The sequence below is a fragment of the Ascaphus truei genome, unplaced genomic scaffold (assembly GCF_040206685.1).
Source record: "Ascaphus truei isolate aAscTru1 unplaced genomic scaffold, aAscTru1.hap1 HAP1_SCAFFOLD_3131, whole genome shotgun sequence".
Lineage (NCBI taxonomy): Eukaryota > Metazoa > Chordata > Amphibia > Anura > Ascaphidae > Ascaphus > Ascaphus truei.
The window spans coordinates 1,236-25,403 of record NW_027456106.1 but is presented as its reverse complement, the minus strand read 5'-3'; the positions used below and the strand labels follow the sequence as shown (position 1 = coordinate 25,403).

Genomic DNA, 24,168 nt, shown 5'->3' with positions numbered 1-24,168 from the left:
GCCCTGGCACACCCCTTTGTCAGCCCTGCCCTCCCTCTAGTACATGTCAGTGCAGGAGTGCTCATGAATATTCATGAGCTTCCACTGACAGACAGAAGCAGAAGAAAAACAGATCCCTTCACTAATGATGTCACCAAATTTCGCCTATCAATACATGGAGAACGAATGGACCTGCAGCTATACAGTTCTTTAGGTAATTAGAGATTGCACACATGAAACTATTGAAGTAAAAAAATAAATAAAGAAAATTAAAAAAAAGCCTGAACTGCAGCTTTAAATGCTACAAGTATTTTCTTATAGTACTGAACTGAATTATTAAAATAATAAAAAATAAACACATAGGATATTGCTTGAACTGCTGCTTTAAATGTGTAATTAAAATATAGTAACAGTATTGCTTTCCTTTCAATTACATGGCTAAGAAATAAACAAAAAAAAAACACAACAAAACAGGAGTTTTCCAGAAATGCGAGCTTAGCCTGCCATTAACCCTTTGAGTGCCAGCTGACAGACACCGCATGCCAGGGTCTGGTATCCAGGGGCCCTATAATGTACTCATGACTGCCATCCTCATGTCAGTCTTTGGAGTTATTGGAGAGGAGGTGGAGAGGAGGCCAGGACTATTAATCCTACATTCTATGTACATTGGTCCCGTATTTCTTTTGTTCACTTTTATTGCTGGTTCTTCTATAGTTGAAAGAATCTATTTAATACTCTCTTTTTCCAGTTATTTTTATTGAACAGGGAGAGTGTACAGCATAATAAATACAGCATAATGAAACCATCCAGATAATGAAGATTAAGGGAATATTCATCCAATTAGAAAAAAAATATTTAAAAAATCCCAAATTTGACCCTGCCACTTGTTATAATAAACTACACTCACATCTTCTCTCTACCTCCATTGGTCTTCATTGGTTTTCAAGGATGTTATAGAGGTAACCGAGTAGATGCTGGCACAACAAAACTCTCCACCTCCTCTGCTCCATGTTACCCAATGACTGATAACTCCCTCCTGGCAGGCTCCAACATTTCTAGCTAACCAACACTCTGTGCATTATGATATCACTGATGAACACGTGACCTCATGAAGCTGTGGTCAGCTGCCTACATAGTCTAAGGCAGAAAGAGGTTTATGGAGAGGAGCCCAGCCAGCAGCCAGGAAACTGGATGCATAGCTTATAAGCAGTATGAAAGTGCACACTTTCAATTTTAGTATCTAAGTGGCAAGTTAAGAGACTTCCTGTACAGACACAGGAGGGTAATGCAGGTACCTGGCCAAGATTAGAGGACTTGAAGGTTAGGGGAGGCGGTGCTTGGCAGATACTGAGAGTAAGGGGGTTAGTGAGGAAAATAGGTATTTCGCAAAACCCAGAAGACAAGAAATCAAAGTTGAGATGCACAGTAGGGAGGAGCAGAGGAGTGTAGAGCTGTGAAGTTAAGGCGAAGAACTTTGTACGTACAGATGCAGCGGCCGTTATTCGAACACTTCACGCGGTGTATACCTCAGAATAACCATGTGATGGCGCACATTTTCTTCCAACTGTAGCGCCTTAAGAGGCGAGTGCAGAAAATGGCATTTTAGTGTTCTGGTTTTTAAACACCTGAAATTGACACAGTAGCACAGTACTGTACACATTACAATTCATTCATTTCATTGCACACAAAGAAAAAGAATCCATGAAATTCAAACAAAGCAACCACAATAAAGACGTGTGCCTGGTGTGATTGGCCGCGTTAATGCCGCATGGAGTACAGCAGCGCACACGAAAACGGCTCCATAATTTGTTCGAATAACGGCCGCTGCATCTGTAATACTGATATGATGAACCTGGTAGGTTAAAAGGACAGAATTTCTCTGAGATACTCTGACACATTCTAGTAGACTTACCTTTGATGTCCCAAGGCAACCAATTGGTCTGTCAGGTCTTCCAGAGAGTCCTAGCTTATCATTGATTCCCAAATGAAGGTAAGCCTGCAATGCATAAACATATTATTAAACACATTATAATTGTAAGCAACTTACACTTCTCTTACATCATATACGTGGGTATATTTTTTTACATTGCCTTGCCCTTTACTCCCTCTTCATCCAGTTACTTGAGTGTAAGACCCACCAGCAATTTTTGCATTTCAGAAATACAGAGTAGTCTTGACAAAGTAATGTTTTTCAGGAGTCTTAAAAATGGCAACTATTACAAATTGCTTTATTATTATTAACTCAACCCTTAAGATTGAAATGTTTCTGGTATTTCTGAAGCAATCTTTCCTCTGTTAGGCCTTGTCCCCAGTGATCGCGACGCATGCGCAGCACGAACAAAGAGACGGCCCTCTATGGTGCAGGCCACGGTCCATGCGTGCATGCTCAAAGCGCGATGGTACGACCACATTTCCAAAAGACAAGAAATGTGTCTTTTGGTGCGGCGGCCGACCAATGGCTACATCACGGTGGCGGTTCAGCCAAAGAGGGCGAACCAGCCACGTGACATCATGGACACGCCCCCCATTGCAAGCAATCCGAAGTCCACTGATCGCTGCAGAAACGCGTGGACATGCCGCCAGGCACGCGCACGCGCACTGACTGTGGTCGTCGCCTTAGTAATGAAGCTACTAACTAGCGGTATATATACCATACACCTGTATATATATTCACTGCAAAACCTGCTCTTGCTATTTGAGCCAAATTTGAACAGTTATTAAAGTCTGAGGTTATGTAGCACGTATTCAAATTATAGAGAAAGTGTTATATGGGTGACTGCTATTTCTGATCCAATTTAACTTGGTAAATCAGTGGTTTGAGAGACTGTTTAAAATTAGCATTCTGACAGTTTAGACTAGCAATAGAAATTAAAAGGAATAGCACAAACAGCTATTGTACCAATTGCTAGAATCAAACAGCTGAGCGTATTTAGGCTGTAATGATGCAGGGTATAAAGATAGACTGCAGAGAGACATGTGATATAACCTCAGAAGAAGTCGATACACAGACGAAACGCGTTGGGCATTTTGGACTGCAGAGGCCACCATACCCACTCCACCAGGAACCAGAGCGGCTGACACGAGCGGGACGCGAGTGAGAGACGCAGAACGGGGAAGCCATGCACACAGTTATACATACAGCAAAGAGCTGAGCCTGGAGTCGAGTAGGTTTGGAGAGCGCCCAAAGCCACTCTCTGCTTTTGACCAGCGGGGAAAGTGTGAGTGTCCCTTTCCCCCATGTGTTGTTTGTCAATGAAAGTAAAATGTTAATGCCCCATATTGCATGCATCTGTACTTTTTTTTTTTTGGTTAAGGAACCATATCATTATATTGTGACATTTTGAGGAGCCCCAACCCTCTCTAAGAGGTTTGATGCATTGTCAGGAATCCAAAACCTCTCTAATAGCGCATCTGAGATCAGATGCATTGTAAGGCACGCCAACCCATGGTTAGTCAAACGGATAAACATAAGTAGCTGATATACTAAAATTGAGTGGACATGGAGAAAAGGGAAATATATATTTTTTTCCCGGGATGCAGATGAGTAAAACTTAATTTAAGGGCAATTGAATTTCTCTGTGAAACCAATTATATGAATGAATTCTTTAAAAGATTAAAAATACCTATTTGAGATGCATCAAATTATCATTATAATATATATCATTATCTATCATTATCATATACATAAAATCATTATGTATTATATAAAGGAAAAAAGTGCTGAAACATTAGTACATACCAATTTTTTTTATTATTATTTTTGTGGTATGTGCAATGCATATGTTGAAGCATCTGAAAAATGAGCACTATTGTATAATGAAGCAATCTTGCCATGACTGCTGCTTCAAAAGCAAAGCTATAGCAATTATTTCTCGTTCTTAGTTCAGTTTCCAAGTCTTATTGGATTTACCACTGATTGTTAGGGAATATTTATTTCTTTAGGCTACACGATGAAATCTTAACAAGTAGGCAGTGGGAGTTAAAAAGGTAGATTAAATGCACTGCTTCAGGGATTCAATCAAGTACACAAGTTATTTGTTTGTCAGCGTTTGCAAACAAAGCTGTTTTGGAGAAACATTTTCAGTACAGAAACCCACATGGAGAATGTATTTGAGCTATAAAGGTATCTTTACTTATGGGCTCTAACCAGTGAAAAAGAAATTCTCCTGAAAACATCAAGAAGACCGAGGCGTAACCTAGAGGTGATAAGGATGGCCGTATTATGGGAGGCTTCCGCCCTGGTGCAGTAAGGTTACAAACTGATGAGTAATGGGAGAAGAGATCGCACCATTAGCCTTCTTTGGGCAAAGCAGAAGTTACAATGGCTACATTTACTACTAAGGGGTGCTATCCCATAAGACACCTTATAACTCATTCAAATAAATGTGCTGTAATGTGTCTTCCAGCATTGGAAGGGGTCTTGTGGAATAGCACTGCTTAGTAAATGTGACCCACTATGTACAAACAAATATGTGTGTGTGTATGTGTGTATGAGTGTGTGTGTATGTATGTATGTATGTATGTATGTATGTATGTATGTATGTATGTATGTATGTATGTGTGTATGTGTGTATGTATGTATGTATGTATGTATGTGTGTGTGTATGTATGTATGTATGTATGTGTGTATGTGTGTATGTATGTATGTATGTGTGTATGTATGTATGTATGTATGTATGTATGTATGTGTGTATGTATGTGTGTGTGTGTGTATGTATGTGTGTATGTATGTATGTATGTATGTATGTGTGTATGTATGTGTGTGTGTGTGTATGTATGTGTGTATGTATGTATGTATGTATGTATGTATGTATGTATGTATGTATGTGTGTATGTATGTATGTATGTATGTACAGTGTTCGACAAACCCAGTCACCAGGTCGCACCTGGTGACTGGATATTGTCGGCTGGCGACTTACAATTCCCCTGCTCGAAGAAGGGAGAAGAAAAAAAATCTCCCTGCCTGATTGGCTCGCGCTCGCTGCCAGGACTTTTTTTTCCCTTTCCCTTTTCTGTTTGTGGGCAGCCAGGCCCGTCCTGCCTTTTCTACAGAGAGGTAAGTACAGTATCATGCCCTCATGTGTGTGCGCGTTTATTGTCTGCCCCTCCGTCCTGTGGCGGCTGCTCACGCCGTGTCCCGCCTTCGGTCCCCGTGGTTTCCTGCCAGGAGCGGGAGGTGCGGCCGCCGGAGCGCATGGTGCGACCGCCGGAGAGCATGGTGCGGTCGCCGGAGCGGGAGGTGCTAGTGGGGGTGCGCCTGCTTGAGGGGCGGGGTGCGCCTGCTGGAGGGGGGGAGGGCGGCAATGCGTTTCCCTTGCGTCCCGGTGCTCCCCTGCCTCCCATGGGTAAACCGTCTGGGTTGCGGGAGATGGGCTCAGGGGGGAGGGGGGCCGGCTTTCGGCGCGTGGCTGACCTCTATTTGTGCTTTCAATCTGTGTGTGTGTGTGTGAGAGAGAGAGTGAGAGATTGTGTGTGTGAGTGAGTGTGTGTGAGAGTGTGAGAGTGTGTGTGTGTGTGAGTGTGTGTGTGAGTGAGAGAGTGTGTGTGTGTGAGAGAGAGAGTGTGTGTGTGTGAGTGTGTGAGAGTGAGTGTGAGAGAGTGAGTGTGAGTGAGTGAGAGTGTGTGCGTGCGCGAAAGTGCGTGAGTGTATATATGTGTGTGTGACACCAGAAGTACCCACCCAGTCAAAGGTCAGTCAGTCACCTACCTAGTCAGTTAAGTCAGTCAGTCACCCACCCACACACCCAGTCAGTCACCCACCCACCCATTCAGTCAGTCAGTCACCCACCCACCCATTCAGTCACCCACCCACCCATTCAGTCACCCACCCACCCAGTCAGTCACCCACCCACCCATTCAGTCAGTCAGTCAATTCAGTCAGTCACCCACCCAGTCAGTCAGTCACCCATTCAGTCAGTCACCCATTCAGTCAGTCACCCACCCAGTCAGTCACCCACCCACCCAGTCAGTCAGCCACCCAGTCAGCCAGTCCGTCAGTCCGTCAGTCAGCCACCCAGTCCGTCAGTCAGCCACCCAGTCCGTCAGTCAGCCACCCAGTCCGTCAGTCAGCCACCCAGTCCGTCAGTCAGCCACCCAGTCCGTCAGTCAGCCACCCAGTCAGTCCGTCAGCCACCCAGTCAGTCCGTCAGCCACCCAGTCAGTCCGTCAGCCACCCAGTCAGTCCGTCAGCCACCCAGTCAGTCCGTCAGCCACCCAGTCAGTCCGTCAGCCACCCAGTCAGTCCGTCAGCCACCCAGTCAGTCCGTCAGCCACCCAGTCAGTCCGTCAGCCACCCAGTCAGTCCGTCAGCCACCCAGTCAGTCCGTCAGCCACCCAGTCAGTCCGTCAGCCACCCAGTCAGTCCATCAGACACCCAGTCAGTCCGTCACCCACCCAGTCAGCCATTCACCCAGTCAGTCACCCACCCAGTCACCCACCCAGTCAGTCAGTCACCCACCCAGTCACCTACCCCGTTAGTCACCCACCCAGTCAGTCAGTCACCCACCCACCCAGTCAGTCACCCATTCACCCAGTCAGTCACCCATTCCCCCAGTCGCTCACCCAGTCAGTCACTCACCCACCCAGTCACTTACCCACCCAGTCAGTCACCCACCCAGTCTGTCACCCACCTAGTCAGTCAGTCACCCACCCAGTTAGTCAGTCACTCACCCACCCAGTCACTCACCCACCCAGTCAAGTCACCTTCCCACCCAGTCAAGTCACCTTCCCACCCAGTCAAGTCACCTTCCCAGTCAGTCAGTCACCCAGTCAGTCACCCATCCAGTCAGTCATATATATATTATATATAAATAAAATTGAAAGTTTGGTTGTGTGCGAGTTTGTGCACACGCTGTGATTGGCCTGCAGGGTGGGGTGACGTCAGCAACACGGCTACGCATGCCCTCACAGCCTCCTCACACCGCGTGAGAGCCACACGCCGTGCACCCATACCGTCCTGACCTGCCTCAGCCAAAGCCGCCTCACCTCCACCCGCCACCCCCTCGCCCAAACTACTACCAGCACACCATAGCCAAACCCGGCGCTTCTCACCTCTCCGCTCGATCCCCAGATGCCGCATCAGCAAAACTACCCCCCCGCCTCACCCACCCAGTCACTGCCTCCTTAAGTCACTGCCTAACTCACATATAAACACACACACACACACACACACACATATATACATATATATATACACATACATACTGATGCAGCGGCTGTTATTCGAACACTTCACGCATCATGTACATCGGAATCCAGATTTGAAACCGCGGGATGAATTCCAGCCTTCCCGCACTAAGATGCGAGCGCGGAGAGAGCAAAAAAACGAATTTTAGTGTTCTGGCTTTTAAAAACATGAAATTGACACAGTAGCACAGTGACACAGTGACACAGCAGCACAGTAGCACAGTGACACAGTAGCACAGTGACACAGCAGCACAGTGACACAGTAGCACAGTACTGTACACATTACAATTCATCCATTTTATTGCAAACAAAGAAACTGAATCCATGAAATTCAAACAAAACATCCGCGATAAGCGCGGGTGCCCGGGGCGATTAGCCACGTTTCATGCTGCGTGGGGAACAGCAGAAAACTCAAAATAGGCGCCGAGATGTGTTCGAATAACGGCCGCTTCATCAGTACACAAACACACATATAATATATATATACATACACACACCTTTAAGCCAGCATATAATAAATGGTTTGCAGGTTGCTTTTTCAATGAAGATATGTGTCCAATACATTTATATAAAGTATATACATGTTTGTTTAAGGGAAAAGGGGCGGGGGGAAAAAGAGAGCGCAAAAAAGCACTATATATAAAAAATGTGTTTTAAAAATCCAGTGTCAAATATGTGATAATAAAAACACTTCTATTACACTGATCGTGATGGAAAAAGTGGTGTAAATATATAAAGGGTTTTTAAATTCTATGGGGATAGCTGCAGCCCTTAAAGGGGGTTCCCCGCCCTAAAACAGATACAAACAAACAATGTTGCGCTCTGATTTTTGTCTTTGTTCATGTTTGTTTAAACCTATCTGCATTTGCATATGAGTACAGATGCATATATACAAGCAATGTGTTGCAGGTGTCTCTAATACTGGGCGTTTATTCTAACAATCACTCAATGTTCAAACAGAAGCGTTCATCATGCAATGGGATATGTTCATAGCAGCAGGACAAATATAATGGTAGTTAAAGGAAGTCAAAACAAAAAGCACTGGGACAGAGGCTGGTCCCTTTAATCCCCAAATCAGGTCTTCTGTCCTATCTCCCTGTGAATAGATTTGCTAATAACTTCTTCACGAAAGCACGTCAGCACGTCAGCTGTCTAACCGAAGTACAGAACTGATGTGCCAGCTTCTTTGATACCTCCACATCCCCAAAAGTGCAGAAGACAAGGAAACAAGAGTACTTTAATGTAGGGGTGGGCAAACCAGTGACTTGTGTTTAGAAGTTTAGATTTGTTTAACAACACTATTTAAAGGTAAAGTTATTGGGAATCCCAAAAGTCAACAGGATTGCCACTAATGTCAGCGCCATCAGGACTGACTATTAGGTAGGTTACTTGGATCCCCAACATCATCAGGTCTGTATCAATGTCCCTCGGAGACAGCCCCTGATGTTACCGAAATGCTTTGCCAGAATGGTTTACGTTTAACAGTTGTGCAAACATTGAAACGTTCCATTCCCACTTTACAGCCAGTAAGAGAACACACATCCCAACTCGATTGTAATTTAACACGCAACCTTCATCAACATGGAAATCTACTTCATTCCAGCACCACCCATTTGACAAGCACATGATGGCAGTACTGAGGCTCTTGCTTCACTGCGGCTTTCTTTGGACATTTTATAATTGAATTCCTATACCCCTACACATGCTGGGGAAAAAAATGTCCAATTCTTTCAAGCACAATTGTAGGTTATGTATAAGTTATGTATAACTATTTTGTTTGACATAACAGTTGCGTCACTAAGAATCAAATCAGGTTAACCCATTTCAAAGAAAGCATCTTCTGACCTTGGAAAAGTCATGATTTCATTGTGCCCTAATCTCCCAAAACTATATTGCGATCTCTTTTGGGAATGGCATGTGTTGTCTGTACAGTTCGGTGTACACTGTCAGCTGTGTGCAAATTTAAGGCTTAGGCCCCTTTTCAATATTCTCTGAATTCACATTGCTCCCTGCCACAAACAGAGCAAAGAACCTCAACACATCCATCCATTCTCTAAATGCTAAAATGTTCCGGCTGTGCGGTGATCCTTATAACACATATCTATTGGGATAATTTTATAGAAAAAAGCATTGATATTGATTTAATTATTCCTGTATAAATCTCGAGAAATGGGTTGGATGTTCCTGGTAAACAAAATAGCTACTTACTGCCTTGAATGCGAAATCATGCTAGACATACTCTGCTTACTTGGCACAGTGTCACTTATGTCAATAGGAAAGAAAAATCCCTGCCTCCACTGTGACAATCTGCAGAAGGGGACGGTAGCCAGGACTCTGAATTGGCAGAACAGCGGGCCATGTCTAGCAATGCTGGTATTAATTATTACACAGTCTCCTCAGTGTTATAATCAAGTATAAACAATGCTATTTATCCAGATTATCTCTGGGACATTTGGCATATGTGGATTAGTCTATCTATTTATTTTATCACTGCACCACTGAGTCTAATTCATAATAAACAGACAATAAAACAATACGCTGCACCTCATGTATTCTTACATTTCTTTGTTAAAGGTTTTCTTTTAAAATACCAAGACACCTGGCAATTTAATTAGTAGAGCAGATAATGCTTAGAGATGTAGACATAATGAAAAGGTATCACTCCAGGCATGTTAGTAGTAATTAGAAGAAAAAATGCCTATAGCAGTAATAATACAAGGTAGGTTAAACCAGCGGTGCGCAAACTGGGGGACGCGGGCCGTTACACAGGCCCCGCGCTCTTCCCCCAGGCATTTACTTGAATGCCTGGGGATTGCGTGAGGCCTCTGCAACAAGGAAACTTGCCTTGTTTCAGACGCGTCTCCATGGCGTCAAATGATGCATGTGGAAGGTAGTAGAGGGAACGCGAGACTGGGGGAGGCCTGGCAGGGGGGCACAGCTTAATAAAGTTTGCGTTCCCCTGGGTTAAGCTGTACCTGAATTCTTCCTTCTATGCCGTATTGCAGGTGTGGCCAACTCCAGTCCTCAAGATCCACAACCAACAGGCCAGGTATTAGGGATATCCCTGCTTCAGCACAGGTGGCTCAGACATTTTGACTGAGACACCTGTGCTGAAGCAGGGATATCCTCCTTTAAAACCTATCTTAAAACGCATATGGGTAGCTCCATGGCTGATACTTTACACCTCATACATAAACCTTGGCCTCTTGCAGACGCACTTACCAGAAACCTCTCATTGGCCCCTGATTGAATATGATGAGCAGCAGGTGAATGTTCATTAAACAATGCATCAGCTTCAATTCAAGTGAATTATAGTTTCTGCATTATTAACTGTGTTTTATCCTGCTTTCTATGATACTGAACATAGGTTTCTTTCTCTTCACACCTTAGAACCCAACTCCTCTCTCTCTCTTTTTCCAAGCATACACATGGTGCTTTCCCACTTAGCCAGTTGCAATCTGTGAAAGTGTCAGTCCATGACATTCTCTGTATAATATTCACACAACATTGCACAAACCTTTTGGTTTGCCATTAAAGGTCATTTTTAAATATGTTCAAGAATACACAATTTCCCCTCACAAAATATAATGCTTCAAATGCAAGCTCCTGAGACCAGGATTCCCGCTTCTTACAGGATGTTGAATTCAATGTCTAATGATCTTATTGTTTATGTAGCACCTTGCATTTTAATTTGCCTGTGTGCCAATTGTAATCAGTCACATACAAAACAACGATATACATACTTCGTTTTTATGGTCTATTCCTAACTTTACATGCAGGCACTTGAATATATAGTCAAACAGATGGATAAAGAAATATATGTACTTAGATCAATGGAGAGAGGACACACATGGCTACATAATGAATCGATATGCACGTTATTTTCCCTTGTGAATATGTGAAGTCTTTTCTTTTTCTTTATTGGATACTGTATGTATTCTTGTAGATTGTTCGCCTCTTAAATTATTTTATTTTTTTTTCAGTGAAAAAAGATCTTTAGAACATTGAACTAAGCTCCATCTCCTACAGGGCCAACTTAACTCTGCCGTGATCTAGAACACTCAAACTTTTTTTTCATAGACTACTGTACTTCACCTGTTAATAATGATTTTGAGGATCACAAAACCAGTACACTATTCTGTGTCTTCTAAATAATTTCTTATAAGTGTGTAGCCCCTTTACCCCTACCCTAAATGAGATTAGGTCTGCTGCTCCATTTGTACTGTGGTGCGTACCTGTGAGGTAACAGGAGGGCTGAGCACTTCCGCGGTGGTGTGGGAAATCATCAGGACAGGTGTACAGGGTACCTTTGTTCATTGGTTGCAGCGCCTCCAGTCAGCATGGATCCTCTGGATAGAAGGATAGCCCAGACTGACACCTTTCTTTAGCCCAAGACAGTGAATCACTCTGATAGATGTTTCCATTGTATTTATTGCATGTTCAGGATCTTTCAGCAGGTACATCACTTTTCCTTGCTTCCCCTAGTGAAGGTATTACTGATAGGGCTTGAGGCCCATACCAGGCCTTCTGCATGGTGCCCCTTCTGAGGTCTACTAATGAGACCATGGGTTGCTGGTACTCACTCCCCGGGGGGGGGGGCGGGGGAAGAGACGCACCCACTTTTGGGAAAGTGCCAGTATTTATACCCTTTGGTTGTGCTTGTAACCCTGCCCCATAACAGAGCAGGTCTGGATACTGACAGGCCATCACATCCAGCATGTGACCCAACCAGTATCCACCCCTCAGGCTGACACTGTCTGGCTGTTGCTAGGACCGCCCTTGCGTACATCAATTTTATCCAAGGCTGCAATAGCACACAAGGCCTTCCTGAAGGAATTAACCCATCCACTGCCTGCACCTAACAGGACTTACATTGGTAGAGACCAGAAAAATAAGTAGCGGCCGGAGGCTATGCTACAAGTGTATGGTCAACATTTCATCAACACTTGACCCAGATCACCATTCGTTAGTCATAGAATATCCACGGCTCTACGAGCGAGTTGACTGAAGTGAATAGAAAAGGCCTTTCAGGGACCTTTTACCACGGTCTTTGGGGACCCCAGATTGAGAATTCTTACTCTGCATTATTAGAGCATCCATTTACTTAGTGATCTACCCAATTTACCAGACGTACTATTCAATAAACATTCCACTAATTTCTTGCTCACTCAGCTACCAAGTTCCTTCGTGTTTCAACTTTTCAGTGGGCTCACTATTGACTTCTGAAGTGTGATGATACTTGGGGGTATAGAGTAGCACTTCAGTAGCACGTCAATTTTATTTAGAAACGAATGCTTCCCCCATTATCATAGTATCACTACTTTTTTTAAACACCATCTCAAACACAGAGTTTGCTTACCTACACTAAAATTAAATGTGCCCGTCTGCTACCCACTCAACTTTATCAAACCTTGGCGTAGTATGCAAGACCAAAAAATCTCCACCCGCTCTGCCAAATAGATAAATGGTGTGCACTAGGGTACAATGAATAAGAGCCAAATAGATTTAGGTGTTGCCACCGAAGATGGGCAAAACCTGAGAACCCAAGTGTGTGCACGTGTCTGTTATCAAATAATTGTACCATGGACTACCAAAAATAGTAGCCTATTGTAAAACACAGATTTTCCCCTTCTAAATAAATTGAGGGTATATGAATAAAAAAATACTTGTGATATTACAAAATAGATCAAATATAGTGGGGGTGGACAGACTAACAATAAACTTAACAAACACTTAAATGGCCACCATATGAAACCACTGCGGCTGGCTAAGGATAAGATGCTCTAGGTAGGTACCTCAACTGTCTAGGTCCACTTATTTTACAGGGACAGTCAATATATTGTAGCCATGTATCCCTTTGGGTACTAATCTGCCCTGCCTCACATAAGCCCTGGTACCAGTTCAGGCAGTGTTAGGGTTAAATCTATGCCCTGCTGTAATAAGCAGCTTCCTTGAGTGACTGGGGCGGTGGCCTGAAGCCTAGGTGCCGCCCACCCGGGGCTGAGACCTGAAGCCCCGCCCTTGTAACCGTGGGGAGTGGCAGTTGGGAATTGACAGTTGGGAGATTCAAACTGAATGGGACTGCCAGGGACCCCTGCTGTGTTATTCTGATGGGACAATAGTCTCTGCAGAAATGTCACTGAAATGTTGCAGCATGTACCCAGCATGTACCTGGGTCTTGTTGGTGATAGCCCCAGATTTTCCAAGGCAAGTTTAAGGCAAGTTTTAGAATACTCGTCGGCGCACCTGAAGGTCTACCTATAACCAGAATAGTTTGATGCGGAAACGTAGTAAAGGTATATAGCACACTCTGTATAGGCAATGGCTCGACATATCCAAAAGTATCTGTAAAGTGTATGAACATCAGTACTTTTGTATCCAGTGTTCAGGTTTCGTACCAAGTGCTTCCCGACACCAGATAGGTGCTTGTATATCACTCAGGAGCACTGGTAGTCAGGCAGTATTTGTACATGTGAGGTAGATTGGTTTTGTTGTATGTATGATACCAAGGTTCATCACCAAACACTATCCGACACCTTTGCAGGTGCATGTGTAACACAGTTTTGGTAACTCACCTATGCTAGATGGTGCGTCAAGTGGTGCATATAGTGTGTAGCTGGTAATATAAAATGTGGGTAAGTATAAAACCTGACATCCATAGGCTTCATTTTACCTCCATTCTTATACTATTTCCTTTCAATGCATACATCTGTTGTATTTCAAAAGTAGAGGGGCTGCTGCAGGACAACTCCCGACACCAGGAGGTGCTTGTGAAGCACTCAGGAGAGCTGACAGCTGAGCCCTCCTGCTACTGCTCTCCAAGAGCTTGTGGATAATGGGAACGCCCTCCGAATGACGTCACCATGTCATTGATTAGCCTGATACGTCATCTTACTATCTACAATTATTTGATGACAGGCGACTGCTCACAATTGGGTTCTCAGGTTTTGCTGCATCTTCGGTGGCAACACCTAACTCTAGTAGTAAGCAAGACGCCAGACTTTGAAGTGGCAGGCCCTTTTGTCTTTAGGCCAGTCGATTTTCTTGGATAAAAAAAAAAAAAGCTCATCACAGGAAAAATGCAATATTTAACTCTCCATAGTGCTGGTTTCCCAAAGCAAAAACAAACACTTTTTTATTTAATTTCCTCAGACAATAACTTGTCTACCAATAATGCAAAGAATGATAAAACAATATCTATCTAGGCTGAAATACATACGCAGCATCATACCTTCACAAGCTCCTGTTGTGGCCATATCTGAATAGGTTCCACCTGTTGTGGGGTCTGTGTTTGGATACCATATGTATTTAGGAAAACTTGCAAACTGCAAAACAAACATTATAGCTGATCAAATAACACACACTACTCTCAGAATGTCATGTTATCGAAGTTTGCAGAGTTCTGCACCGTCACATCCTGTACCCAACAGACAAATGATTACTCTCAATCCCCACCAGGAGGATATGATCTCTTTAGCACAGATGTGGTAAAGCTAGATTTGCCCTCAGGAGGGCACTTTAGGTTAACAAAAAAACAGAAACAGAAAAAAATGCAAAACCAAAGTACATTTGCATGCAAAAACAATGTTATGCATGTCACAGCAGCAATGATCTAAAGTGCATTACTGATGATCGAGCACTAAATTCCCATTGACTTGAATGGGCGTTTCTGTGCATTAAGACCTCCTCGCACTTTAGAAAATAAACCCCTAGAAGTGCGACGTGGAGATATGTCAGTAGATATACACACATATCTATGTTTATAGTTGTGGCTCACAACCAACTTAAAAAAATAATAATGTGAGAAAATAAAACAATCTTGAAAAAAAGGAGCGCATTGTATGGTATTCTGGCAGAGAAGGGGTTAAAAAGGGTATGTATAGACTGTTACCGTTGGCTTTCTGCTATCAGTGCCACGTGGACCATCACATCATTTTCCAGGGGTCCCTAAAAAACAAGAAACAGGAGCATGTAAACAAAGGTTTTATTTTTAATCCATGCACAGAATGTACAAAATCCAGGAGTATTCTGTGCGCCAAGACACTGAGATAGTAGTAGAAAGTAATAAAGGATACTTTTCTAACACGCTCTTCCATTCAATGATTCAGACTTAAATTCCAAAAGAAATGATAAAGGATAGATAGCCGTTACCATGCCTATCATTTACCAAGGCTTTCATGTTTAGGCAGACTAGGGTGTGCTATGATTCAGCTTTGAATATGCAGTAAGGTAGGGGTGAGCAAACTTTTCCCCCCTGGGCACCCCTGCCTGCTCTCCTTACCGGCTTGTGCCCCCCTCCTTCCTTGTCCTCGGTGTCAAATGATGCCGCGGGTCCCGTGACTTCACGTTGCCATGAATGTTATTAAGGGTTTTACGGAATGAATCATTACATGAATCACACAGCTGTAACGTACTATAGAGCTTCCTCCAACATTGCTTTATCATAACAATGTATTAAAATACAGCCTCACAGAATCAAAATGAAACACCAGGTCCTGATGGCTTTTCGTGGCTGTATTACAAGAAGTTCTCTGAATCACTTGCCCCACAGCTGCTCCACATGTTTAACGCTATTTTAGCAGGAGCCCCTATTCCCGAGGACATGCTACGGGCGTCTATATCACTAATACATAAACCTGGCAAGGATCCGCTCAATTGTAAAAGCTATAGACCAATTTCTCTAATCAATACCGATATAAAAATATATGCCAAACTTCTGGCCAATAGATTGAGTCTAATCCTACCCAGACTAATACATCCAGATCAAGTTGGGTTTGTTAATGGGAGGCAGGCAGCGGATAACACCCGACGATTCATTGATCTGTTAGAATTGGCAAACAAAAATAACACAAAAAGCATGTTATTAAGTCTGGATGCAGAAAAAGCTTTTGATAGGATAGACTGGCCATATCTACGAGAGATGCTCACGGCATTTGGCTTCGGAAATAGGGTGAGTGGAGCGATTATGTCGCTGTACTCAGGCCCATCTGCCAGAGTCATACATCAGGGCTTCCCCTCAGACCCTTTCCCTATCCAAAGTGGCACGAGACAGGGGTGCCCATTATCTCCCCTACTGTTTGCCCTATGTATTGAACCTCTGGCGGCACGTATTCGAGAAAATCCGGATATGTCAGGGTTAAACGCATACTCCCAATCACACAAAGCGGCCCTGTATGCAGATTATATCCTATTAATCATCTCAAAACCCCTCACATCCTTACCTAATCTATTTGACCTTTTGGATAAATTCTCTAAGGTCTCTGGGTTTAAGATAAACCAATCCAAGTCTGAGGCTCTGAATATCAATCTCCCCGGACATATAGAGAAACTACTGAAATTGAATTTTAATTTTAACTGGCAAAAGAATTCACTCAAATATTTGGGGATTCATATCACCAAAGATGCAAAAAACATCTATAAAGCAAATTATCCCAAACTAATTCGGACTCTAAAACAAGACCTAATCAGATGGTCCTCCAAGAAGATTTCTTGGATAGGAAGGATACACAGCGTGAAGATGAATTTACTTCCACGTATCCTATACCTCTTCCAGACATTGCCTGTGCCACTCAAACTGAAGGATATACTCTCACTTCAGTCTGAAATATCTAATTTTATCTGGGGAGGTAAAAAACCGAGAGTAAATAAATTAAACATGAAGAGACCTACTTTAGCAGGGGGCTTAGCGGTACCCTGCCTGTTGTCATATTTTAAAGCACCTCAATTAAGCCAGATCATTCAATGGCATTCCGACCCTAAATTAAAAAGATGGGTAGAGCTAGAAACTGCTGCTTGCTCCCCATTAGAGCTTAATAATTTGATTTGGCTACCTAAATCGTCAAGAAAAAACACTTTGTTCCCACTCACCTCAACGACTAACTCTTTATCTGTCTGGGAAATATCAAAACTGAAAAACTCACTCACATCAACCAACTCGTTGATGACACCTATTTGGAACAATCCTAAATTTGCGCCGGGTGTTATTGGTCATAATCACTCAATCTGGAGACACAAAGGATATGATAGACTCAAAGATCTGGAGGGCTTCGATCTAAAAATTAAATCATTTGACCAACTCAGATCAGAAAATGATATTCCCCATGCTGAATTCTACAAATTCCTTCAGATCAGAGCATTTTATAATAAATTCGCCCCATACCCCCCATTGACGAATTTCGAAAAGCTCTGTCGGGCAGAAACCGACACAAAGGGACTCATATCTACAATATATGGAGAGGTAGTCGAGCCTGCAACTTCAAAACAACAAATGCCCTCATTTCGTACCCAATGGGAGAGAGACCTTGGGGAGTCCTTAGAGGACGAGGCATGGAATACTATATTTATAGGAGCTGCAAAAAGCTCGATGTGCACCACACTGAAGGAGAACGCATATAAAGTCCTCATGAGATGGTACCTCACCCCACTCAAATTATCTAAGTTCATACCAGGGTCCTCTCCATTGTGCCCTAAACAATGCGGAGGAACAGCTGACCTGTTACATATGCTGTGGTCCTGCCCGCGGATATCCCCGATATGGGAAAAGATCAGAAATTGGATCCAGAGAATATTTGATCTCACAATCCCCCCAGACCCGTGGTTGTTTCTCCTAAACAGACCTCTAAAGGGCCTATCAAAAGTCAACAACAAACTAATTGCACACTTTGCAATCGCCACGCGGTGCAAGATCGCAGCATTATGGAAACGCCCCGAAATTCCAATTATCCCAAAGATTCGGAACCGTATTTGGTATATTTGCCAGATGGAAAAGCTAACAAGCCTAGTTAATGATACTGGTGACAACTACTTAAAAGTTTGGGCCCCATGGCTAGCTCAGACAGACATCCCAGGGGTAGAGCGTGACGCAATTTGGCTATAATAGTAATAGATGCGTTCTCCTTGGGTGGAGTGGAAATTAAGCTTACAGCTGGATCACCATTCCCACTCATTATTGACTACTTATACTGTCACACGATCTTCTACGAGGTTCTATAGTGCATGAGCCGTCTTAGTAAACTCCTGAAACCACTACATCCTCACCCTATACGCTCCCTTTCCTCCTTCCACCCCCCTCTAACCTACCTCCTACCCCCTTTTTTTTTTTTATTATATATTATTAATTTATTTTTCCTTGTTTGTAACAAATATTATTTTACCATGGATACACATCACCTAAAATAAGACCTTTACCTACGCGGCGGAGTAGGGGTCGAAAAACCGCGTGGGCTCATTAAATATGATATACCTACATCATTATGTAATATATGCTACCCTGTTTACCATGTATTGGATATGTTTTTCATGTATATCATGTATTTACACACCAATAAAATACAAGTTATAAAAAAAAAAAAAAAATGAAACACATGTGGGGCTTTTTCCGCTGGAGTTTATGCAGTGCTTGGAATTTTTTTGCTGGCATAACAAGCCCGCTTTTAAGAGATATAAGCAGGAGGACAACAGATAAGTATATAATATACAGTAAGGTAGAAGGAGGCAAGGAGAGCAAGTAGGTCAGCATAGACCCAAACAGATGACAAAACTAGAAAGAAAAAAGGGAACAAGGCCTTTTAATTTTTAGGTATGCAAGTAAAAAAATCTAAATGAGGAATAATATGACTAACAGAAGAGAGGCGCACAGAGGAAATTGGACATCTTCATTTGTTTCTGATGAGTTTTACAGCAGAAAGTGAAGATACATTCCCTCTAGATTGTAAGCTCTCAGGAACAGGGCCCTCAGTACCTGCTGTGTTTGTGCATGTTTGTCCTTAATTGTATGTCATTCTGTTTATGCAATTGGTCTCTCTGTACCCCGCTGCGGAATATGTTGGTGCTTTGCAAATTAGCGTTAATAATAATAATAATAATAATAATAATAATAAGGATCCAGAGGAATTAGGATGGAGATGGAAGTGAAGTCCTGATAGAAATGTCTAAACTGAAAGTGTACAAGGCAATAAACGGAGATGGGATACATCCATGGGTAGGAATGCTAAACGCTTGTTACTGGTTATTATTAATACTGTAGGTGTAGTTGCAGAAGACTGGATGACAGGTTGATCAAATACTCATTCACAAATGTTGAAGTTGGGGCGAGACCAGTAACTACAAACTAGTGAGTCGGTATTCAGGTAAGAAATAGGCCCCAAAACGGCTTGTTTCACTGCAAGTTTTTGCCGACAAAATGTTATTGGTTCGAAGACCGAAAACCGCCGTGTCCAAATCTTTTGATTACAGATATCTGGTAAAGTAGACCATTTACTTCCTGTGTCGCTGTTTATTCTGGTACTAAGTATGTAGTAAAAAAAAAACCTGTTAGGTAAGTGGATGGAAGGAGATACACAAACACACTGAACATAAAAGGAGTATTGCATTAACTTAACCAGATACAAGCGCATGAGGCCCATGGTTGTGTTTGTGTAAAGATTTTACATTCCCTATTATATTTTTGGCAAAGAAGGGTGGGTCGCCTTGTTGGGCCTAACAAAAGAGAGAGAGGCTGTTGGTGCCTGTGCACCGAGCCCCGCGGTTACACAGGGCCCGCACTCTCCCCCACAACAATTAAACTGGTTGCCAGGGGAGTGCAAGGGGCCTCTGTAACTCTCTTACTTTCTCCGGCGGCATCTCCTCCTGCAGGGTTCTGTGACGTCAAATAATGTTGCGTTGCCATGACAACGGGACGTCCCATGACTGGTGGTGTATGGTCTGAGGAAAGGACTCGTCTGTCATGAAGCGTCACATTTTGCATATACCTGCTCTAAAGTGTGCTTCTTCCATCATTCTAATTTTTGAGACGTCCCGTGACGCCCTGCAGTTTCATGTTGTCATGACATTGTTATGACAACAGGACTCCCAGTGGCACCGCGTTACCATTATAAAGCCATGTGACATCCCGTTTGCCAAGGCAACACAACGCCATTTAACATTGCGCGACGGCTGGGTCACGTGAATGGTCAGCCAATGAGGGCGAACCAGCCTCGTAACATCACGGCCCCACCTCTCCGTTGTGAGCGATCTCAGTTCGACAGGCGTGCGCACCCACTATATCCGAGGTTTTAGTCATCTATTTTTCCCCTTAATTATTTTATAGCATGTTTCTTTGTCCTAATTTTTTTATTATTTAATAGCTGTTCACCTTCTTATTCTTTGAGGTCTATATGGTTCATTGTTCCGTTATTCAATGCATGAGGTAAGTGTTTGGGGAGCGCAGAATCATTCGTGGAAATACAAAAAGATAAACACAAATAGTGCAGGATTGTCCAAACTCAATCTTCTCATAAAGGAAATATGTAGTGAACGGAGCTAGAACTCACATGGTCCAGGAGGACAAAGGTATGTAAAGGGATCTTTGCGGGTGTTCAGCTCCCCTCTCAGACCACAAACACAGTACAGAGAGAATTTTTGTATAAATATTTATAAGATATAATAAAGTAAAAACAAATTGACATTTAAACTAGGGAAAGTGTGTGGCAGCTCACAACAGAGTGAGTATTCGGCACAATTTTTCCACTTCAGCTGTGGGGCTCTGAGCTGACCGTGGCAGACGGGGGGAAACCCACAGAGATACCTTTACATACCTTTGTCCTCCTGGGACCATGTGAGTTCTAGCTCCGTTCACTACATATTTAATTTATGAGAAGATTGAGTTTGGACAATCCTGCACTATTTGTGTTTATGTTTTTGTATTTCCATAAATGATTCTGCGTTCCTCAAACATTTAACCTCATGACTTCTACAAGGATACAAGGATGATTCTACGTGGTTGAGCAGGATATCACACTTTAATTAAAAAAAAACAAAAGAATGGTTACTTTCCTGTTATCCGGAGCCATATTCCTGTTATCAGGAAAGTACCCATATTAAATCTACCACCCCCTCCACTCAACTCAACTCCCCCTAATGCCCTCCAACCAGTAAAATGCCCGTCCCCACCTCCTCAAACCCTCCTAATACAGATAACTGCCCTCCCTCCTAATACAGAGAGAAAACTGCCCCGCCCCACCTCCTCATACAGAGATAACTGCCACCCTAACACCATTAACTGCCCCTCCCTGCCACCTCCTAATACACAGTGAGGACTGCCCCCTAACCCAGTAACTGGCCCTCCCCACCTCCTCCTAATACACAGTGGCGCAACAAACAACACCGAGGAACAGCACGTCATCATTTAGAGTCATATTTGACCGAATTCATTTCAAGACCGCACGTGGGAGACGCAGACGACTTTGAGTTACTGTTGAAAGCAATTAAAGGTTTTTGGCCTCCAAAAATGCTTTGTTTTCAATAATAAATAAGTTGTTACTTTGTTTTTAATTAAATAATAAATAAGTTTTTAATTAAATAAATTGTTTTGAATATGGCTCCGGATAACAGGAAAGTACCAAAAAATTTATATATTTTTCACTACCATCACTCAGTTGATTCTATTTTCACTATTTCTCCACTGTGACTTCTACACTGCACTTATCAGAGAGTACCCAGTGTTTCCTTCTATTTGTACTTCCGTTATTCAATGTCATTTTAAACTTATAACTTCAAATCTCAGCTTTAAGTGCAGGGTATCAGATTTAAAATGTAGTCCTCAAATTTTGGTATGGGCTAGTCTAATATAACCCTTAGTTATTCCTGTTCTTGGTCTGGAATGGATTCAAGGAACCAATTCCATTTGGTATTGTGATCTTCTGATATGAACTTGGGTGGTAAAGTATTTCCAGCTTTATTTTGTGTATGGTGATTATTTTGAGAATGAGAGATCTTACTAGTTCTAGTGTTGGCGGCTCTGGATGTAGCCATTTTGTCACAATGGCTTTCCTAGCTGTTAGTATAATTATTTCAGTGGGCTGGATAGCTTTTCTATTACAATTGAACTATTTCAGTGGGCTGGATAGCTTTTCTATTACAATTGAACTTCGTAATCCAGGATTCAATATTGGCAAATATCTTGGTGATCGGGTGAATTTGAGCTATTACGGTGATATATTGTAAAACCTGGCCCCAAACCACTGATATTGCATCACAATCCCAGAAACAATGTTTAAGGTCAGCCCCCTTAGTCCCACATTTAGGGCATTTGGTAGTATTGGTCTCTAGATTCTTTTGTTGTCTAACAAATGGTACTGTATATAGGCTCTATGAGCAGTCTTTTTCCCCTGCCGGCTCTCTTCCCCCCCCCTCCTCTTACCTTGGCTCCGGCGTTCTGACACCACGACAACGCGTCTCTAGAAGCCGCCTGAGCCAAGCTTACAGAGGCCTTCACTACTCCCCATGCATTTAATTTAAATGCCTTCGGGAAGCACACAGGTCAACTGTAAAACCTGCGGCCCCTGCAGAGAATCTCACGCCCCCCAGTTTGCGCACCCCTGATCTACAAGTATTTTTATTGTTTTTCTCCATCTCTTAGTCTCTGATTAATTTTTATAATTCTGCTAGAATATTTGGTTTCGTTATATTTATTGAAAAATTCGTCAAATATATTATTTTAAAAGAGGTGTATTTTGAAACCTTTACATTTTTTGCAGTAATCCATCAATTGGATATGAGTATGTTTGTATGTTTTGAAAATCTTATTTCTCTTTCATCTCTTAGATAGTCATACTGTACAATCCTGTTTCTCCTTGTTTATGACATTATCAAGGCGTCAAATTCCTTTTTTCCCCCAGATTCAGAATGACTTTTGGCAGTTTCCTGGTGGGAATTTATAGTAACCCTGTATTGGTAGGCCAGGCCATATTTTGTCCTCACTACCCTCCAGGTTACGATAGTGTCTCGTATGAGAACGTTTGTTTTAAGTTCTGTGGGTATAACACTCCACTCTCGATGTATCAGATGCTTTAGTGAGAATTGTTTGGTAAATAGCGATTCTAGCTCTGGTGAGGAGTAACCAACTTTACCCATGATCCAGTCCCCAACATATTTTATTAAACAAGCAAGATTATAATCTCTTATATTAGGAATATGTATTCCTCCCATCTCCTTAGTCATTTGTAATGTTTTCAGTGCTATTTTGCTTTTACTATTATTCCAAAAAAAATCTACCCATTTATTTGTGACGTTCTATCGTTATGTCTAATCAATAATGGTAGTGTCTGCATTGGGTAGCGTAATCTGGCAAATTAAATAATTTTGATAACCCAACCCCTGCCAAAAAAAGGTAAGGAGAACACCATCCAGGACCTCAGTTCTTCTAATATTTTTTTTATTATGGGTTTGATGCTATTTTGATATAATTTTGTCAGATCAGATTCCAACATTATCCCCAGATATCTGATTGGATTGCTTGTAATTTTGAGTGGGATCTTATTTATTCTCTTAGGGTGTTCAGGTTTTAATATCTATATTAATTCTGCTTTTGTTACATTAGTTTTGAATCCAGCAAAAGTACCGAACTTTGTTATTGATCTAGTATTTTGGGTATTGATTCATCAGGTATGGTTACGAAAAGGAGAATATTATCCGCGAACATTGATATTTTTAGTTCTGTGTTCCCCATAGATTTTTACTTCTTTAAATTAAGTTGATTTTTTTTCTCCAATGTGACTTAAATTTTCAAGTATTTATTCTTATTTCTCCAACATAATGGTCAGCCAAGGCTGAGTTGAGAAAAAATGATAGCATTTAACAATCTCAATGTAGTTCATTAAATTGAACAACACCAGCAGGCTGTAGTGCTCTCTGCTTCAGCCTGCTAATCAATTTCACTGTGCAGACGGATTAATGCAATGCTGTGAAACCGAATGCTATAAATCTTACAAAGACCATGGGGGCTTGACTGTCACTGCTCTTTTGAATGATGCATAACCAGGAGTTAGGGAACAAATAGATTTCTTTGTTACTGTCACAGCATATTTTCTGCAGCAGACACAAAATAGGCAAGATAATTTATACACTTTATTAAAGAATAATGTGCTTGGTTACAGCACTCATTTTAAGTAATGAGGAAAATGAAGAAGTAAACACACTGAATTCAAAGTGGGTGTGTGCAACTTACGCAGAACAGTATTGTTTCAA

At 42.3% G+C, this 24,168-nt stretch overlaps 1 protein-coding gene across 1 annotated transcript; it reads right to left on the bottom strand.

Annotated features, from left to right (window-relative positions):
- Positions 1–1,469: 1,469 nt before the first annotated feature.
- Positions 1,470–15,108, bottom strand: LOC142483273 (phosphorylase b kinase regulatory subunit beta-like). Its single transcript, XM_075583340.1, has 3 exons — positions 15,056–15,108; positions 14,396–14,489; positions 1,470–1,975 (listed from the first exon to the last, which is right to left on the bottom strand). The coding sequence occupies exons 1-3, from the start codon at positions 15,088–15,090 to the stop codon at positions 1,688–1,690; spliced, it is 417 nt and encodes a 138-aa protein (XP_075439455.1). The 5' UTR covers positions 15,091–15,108; the 3' UTR covers positions 1,470–1,687.
- Between the last annotated feature and the right edge of the window lie 9,060 nt (positions 15,109–24,168).

What these genes read in the sequence shown, in the direction of transcription:
- LOC142483273 (XM_075583340.1), bottom strand. Translation starts at nt 15,090, where the DNA reads ATGGTCCACGTGGCACTGATAGCAGAAAGCCAACG. An exon ending in CTGATAGCAGAAAGCCAACG is followed by an intron (nt 14,490 to 15,055) that starts GTAACAGTCTAT and finishes TTTGTTTTGCAG; the next exon opens with TTTGCAAGTTTTCCTAAATA. An exon ending in CACAACAGGAGCTTGTGAAG is followed by an intron (nt 1,976 to 14,395) that starts GTATGATGCTGC and finishes TATGCATTGCAG; the next exon opens with GCTTACCTTCATTTGGGAAT.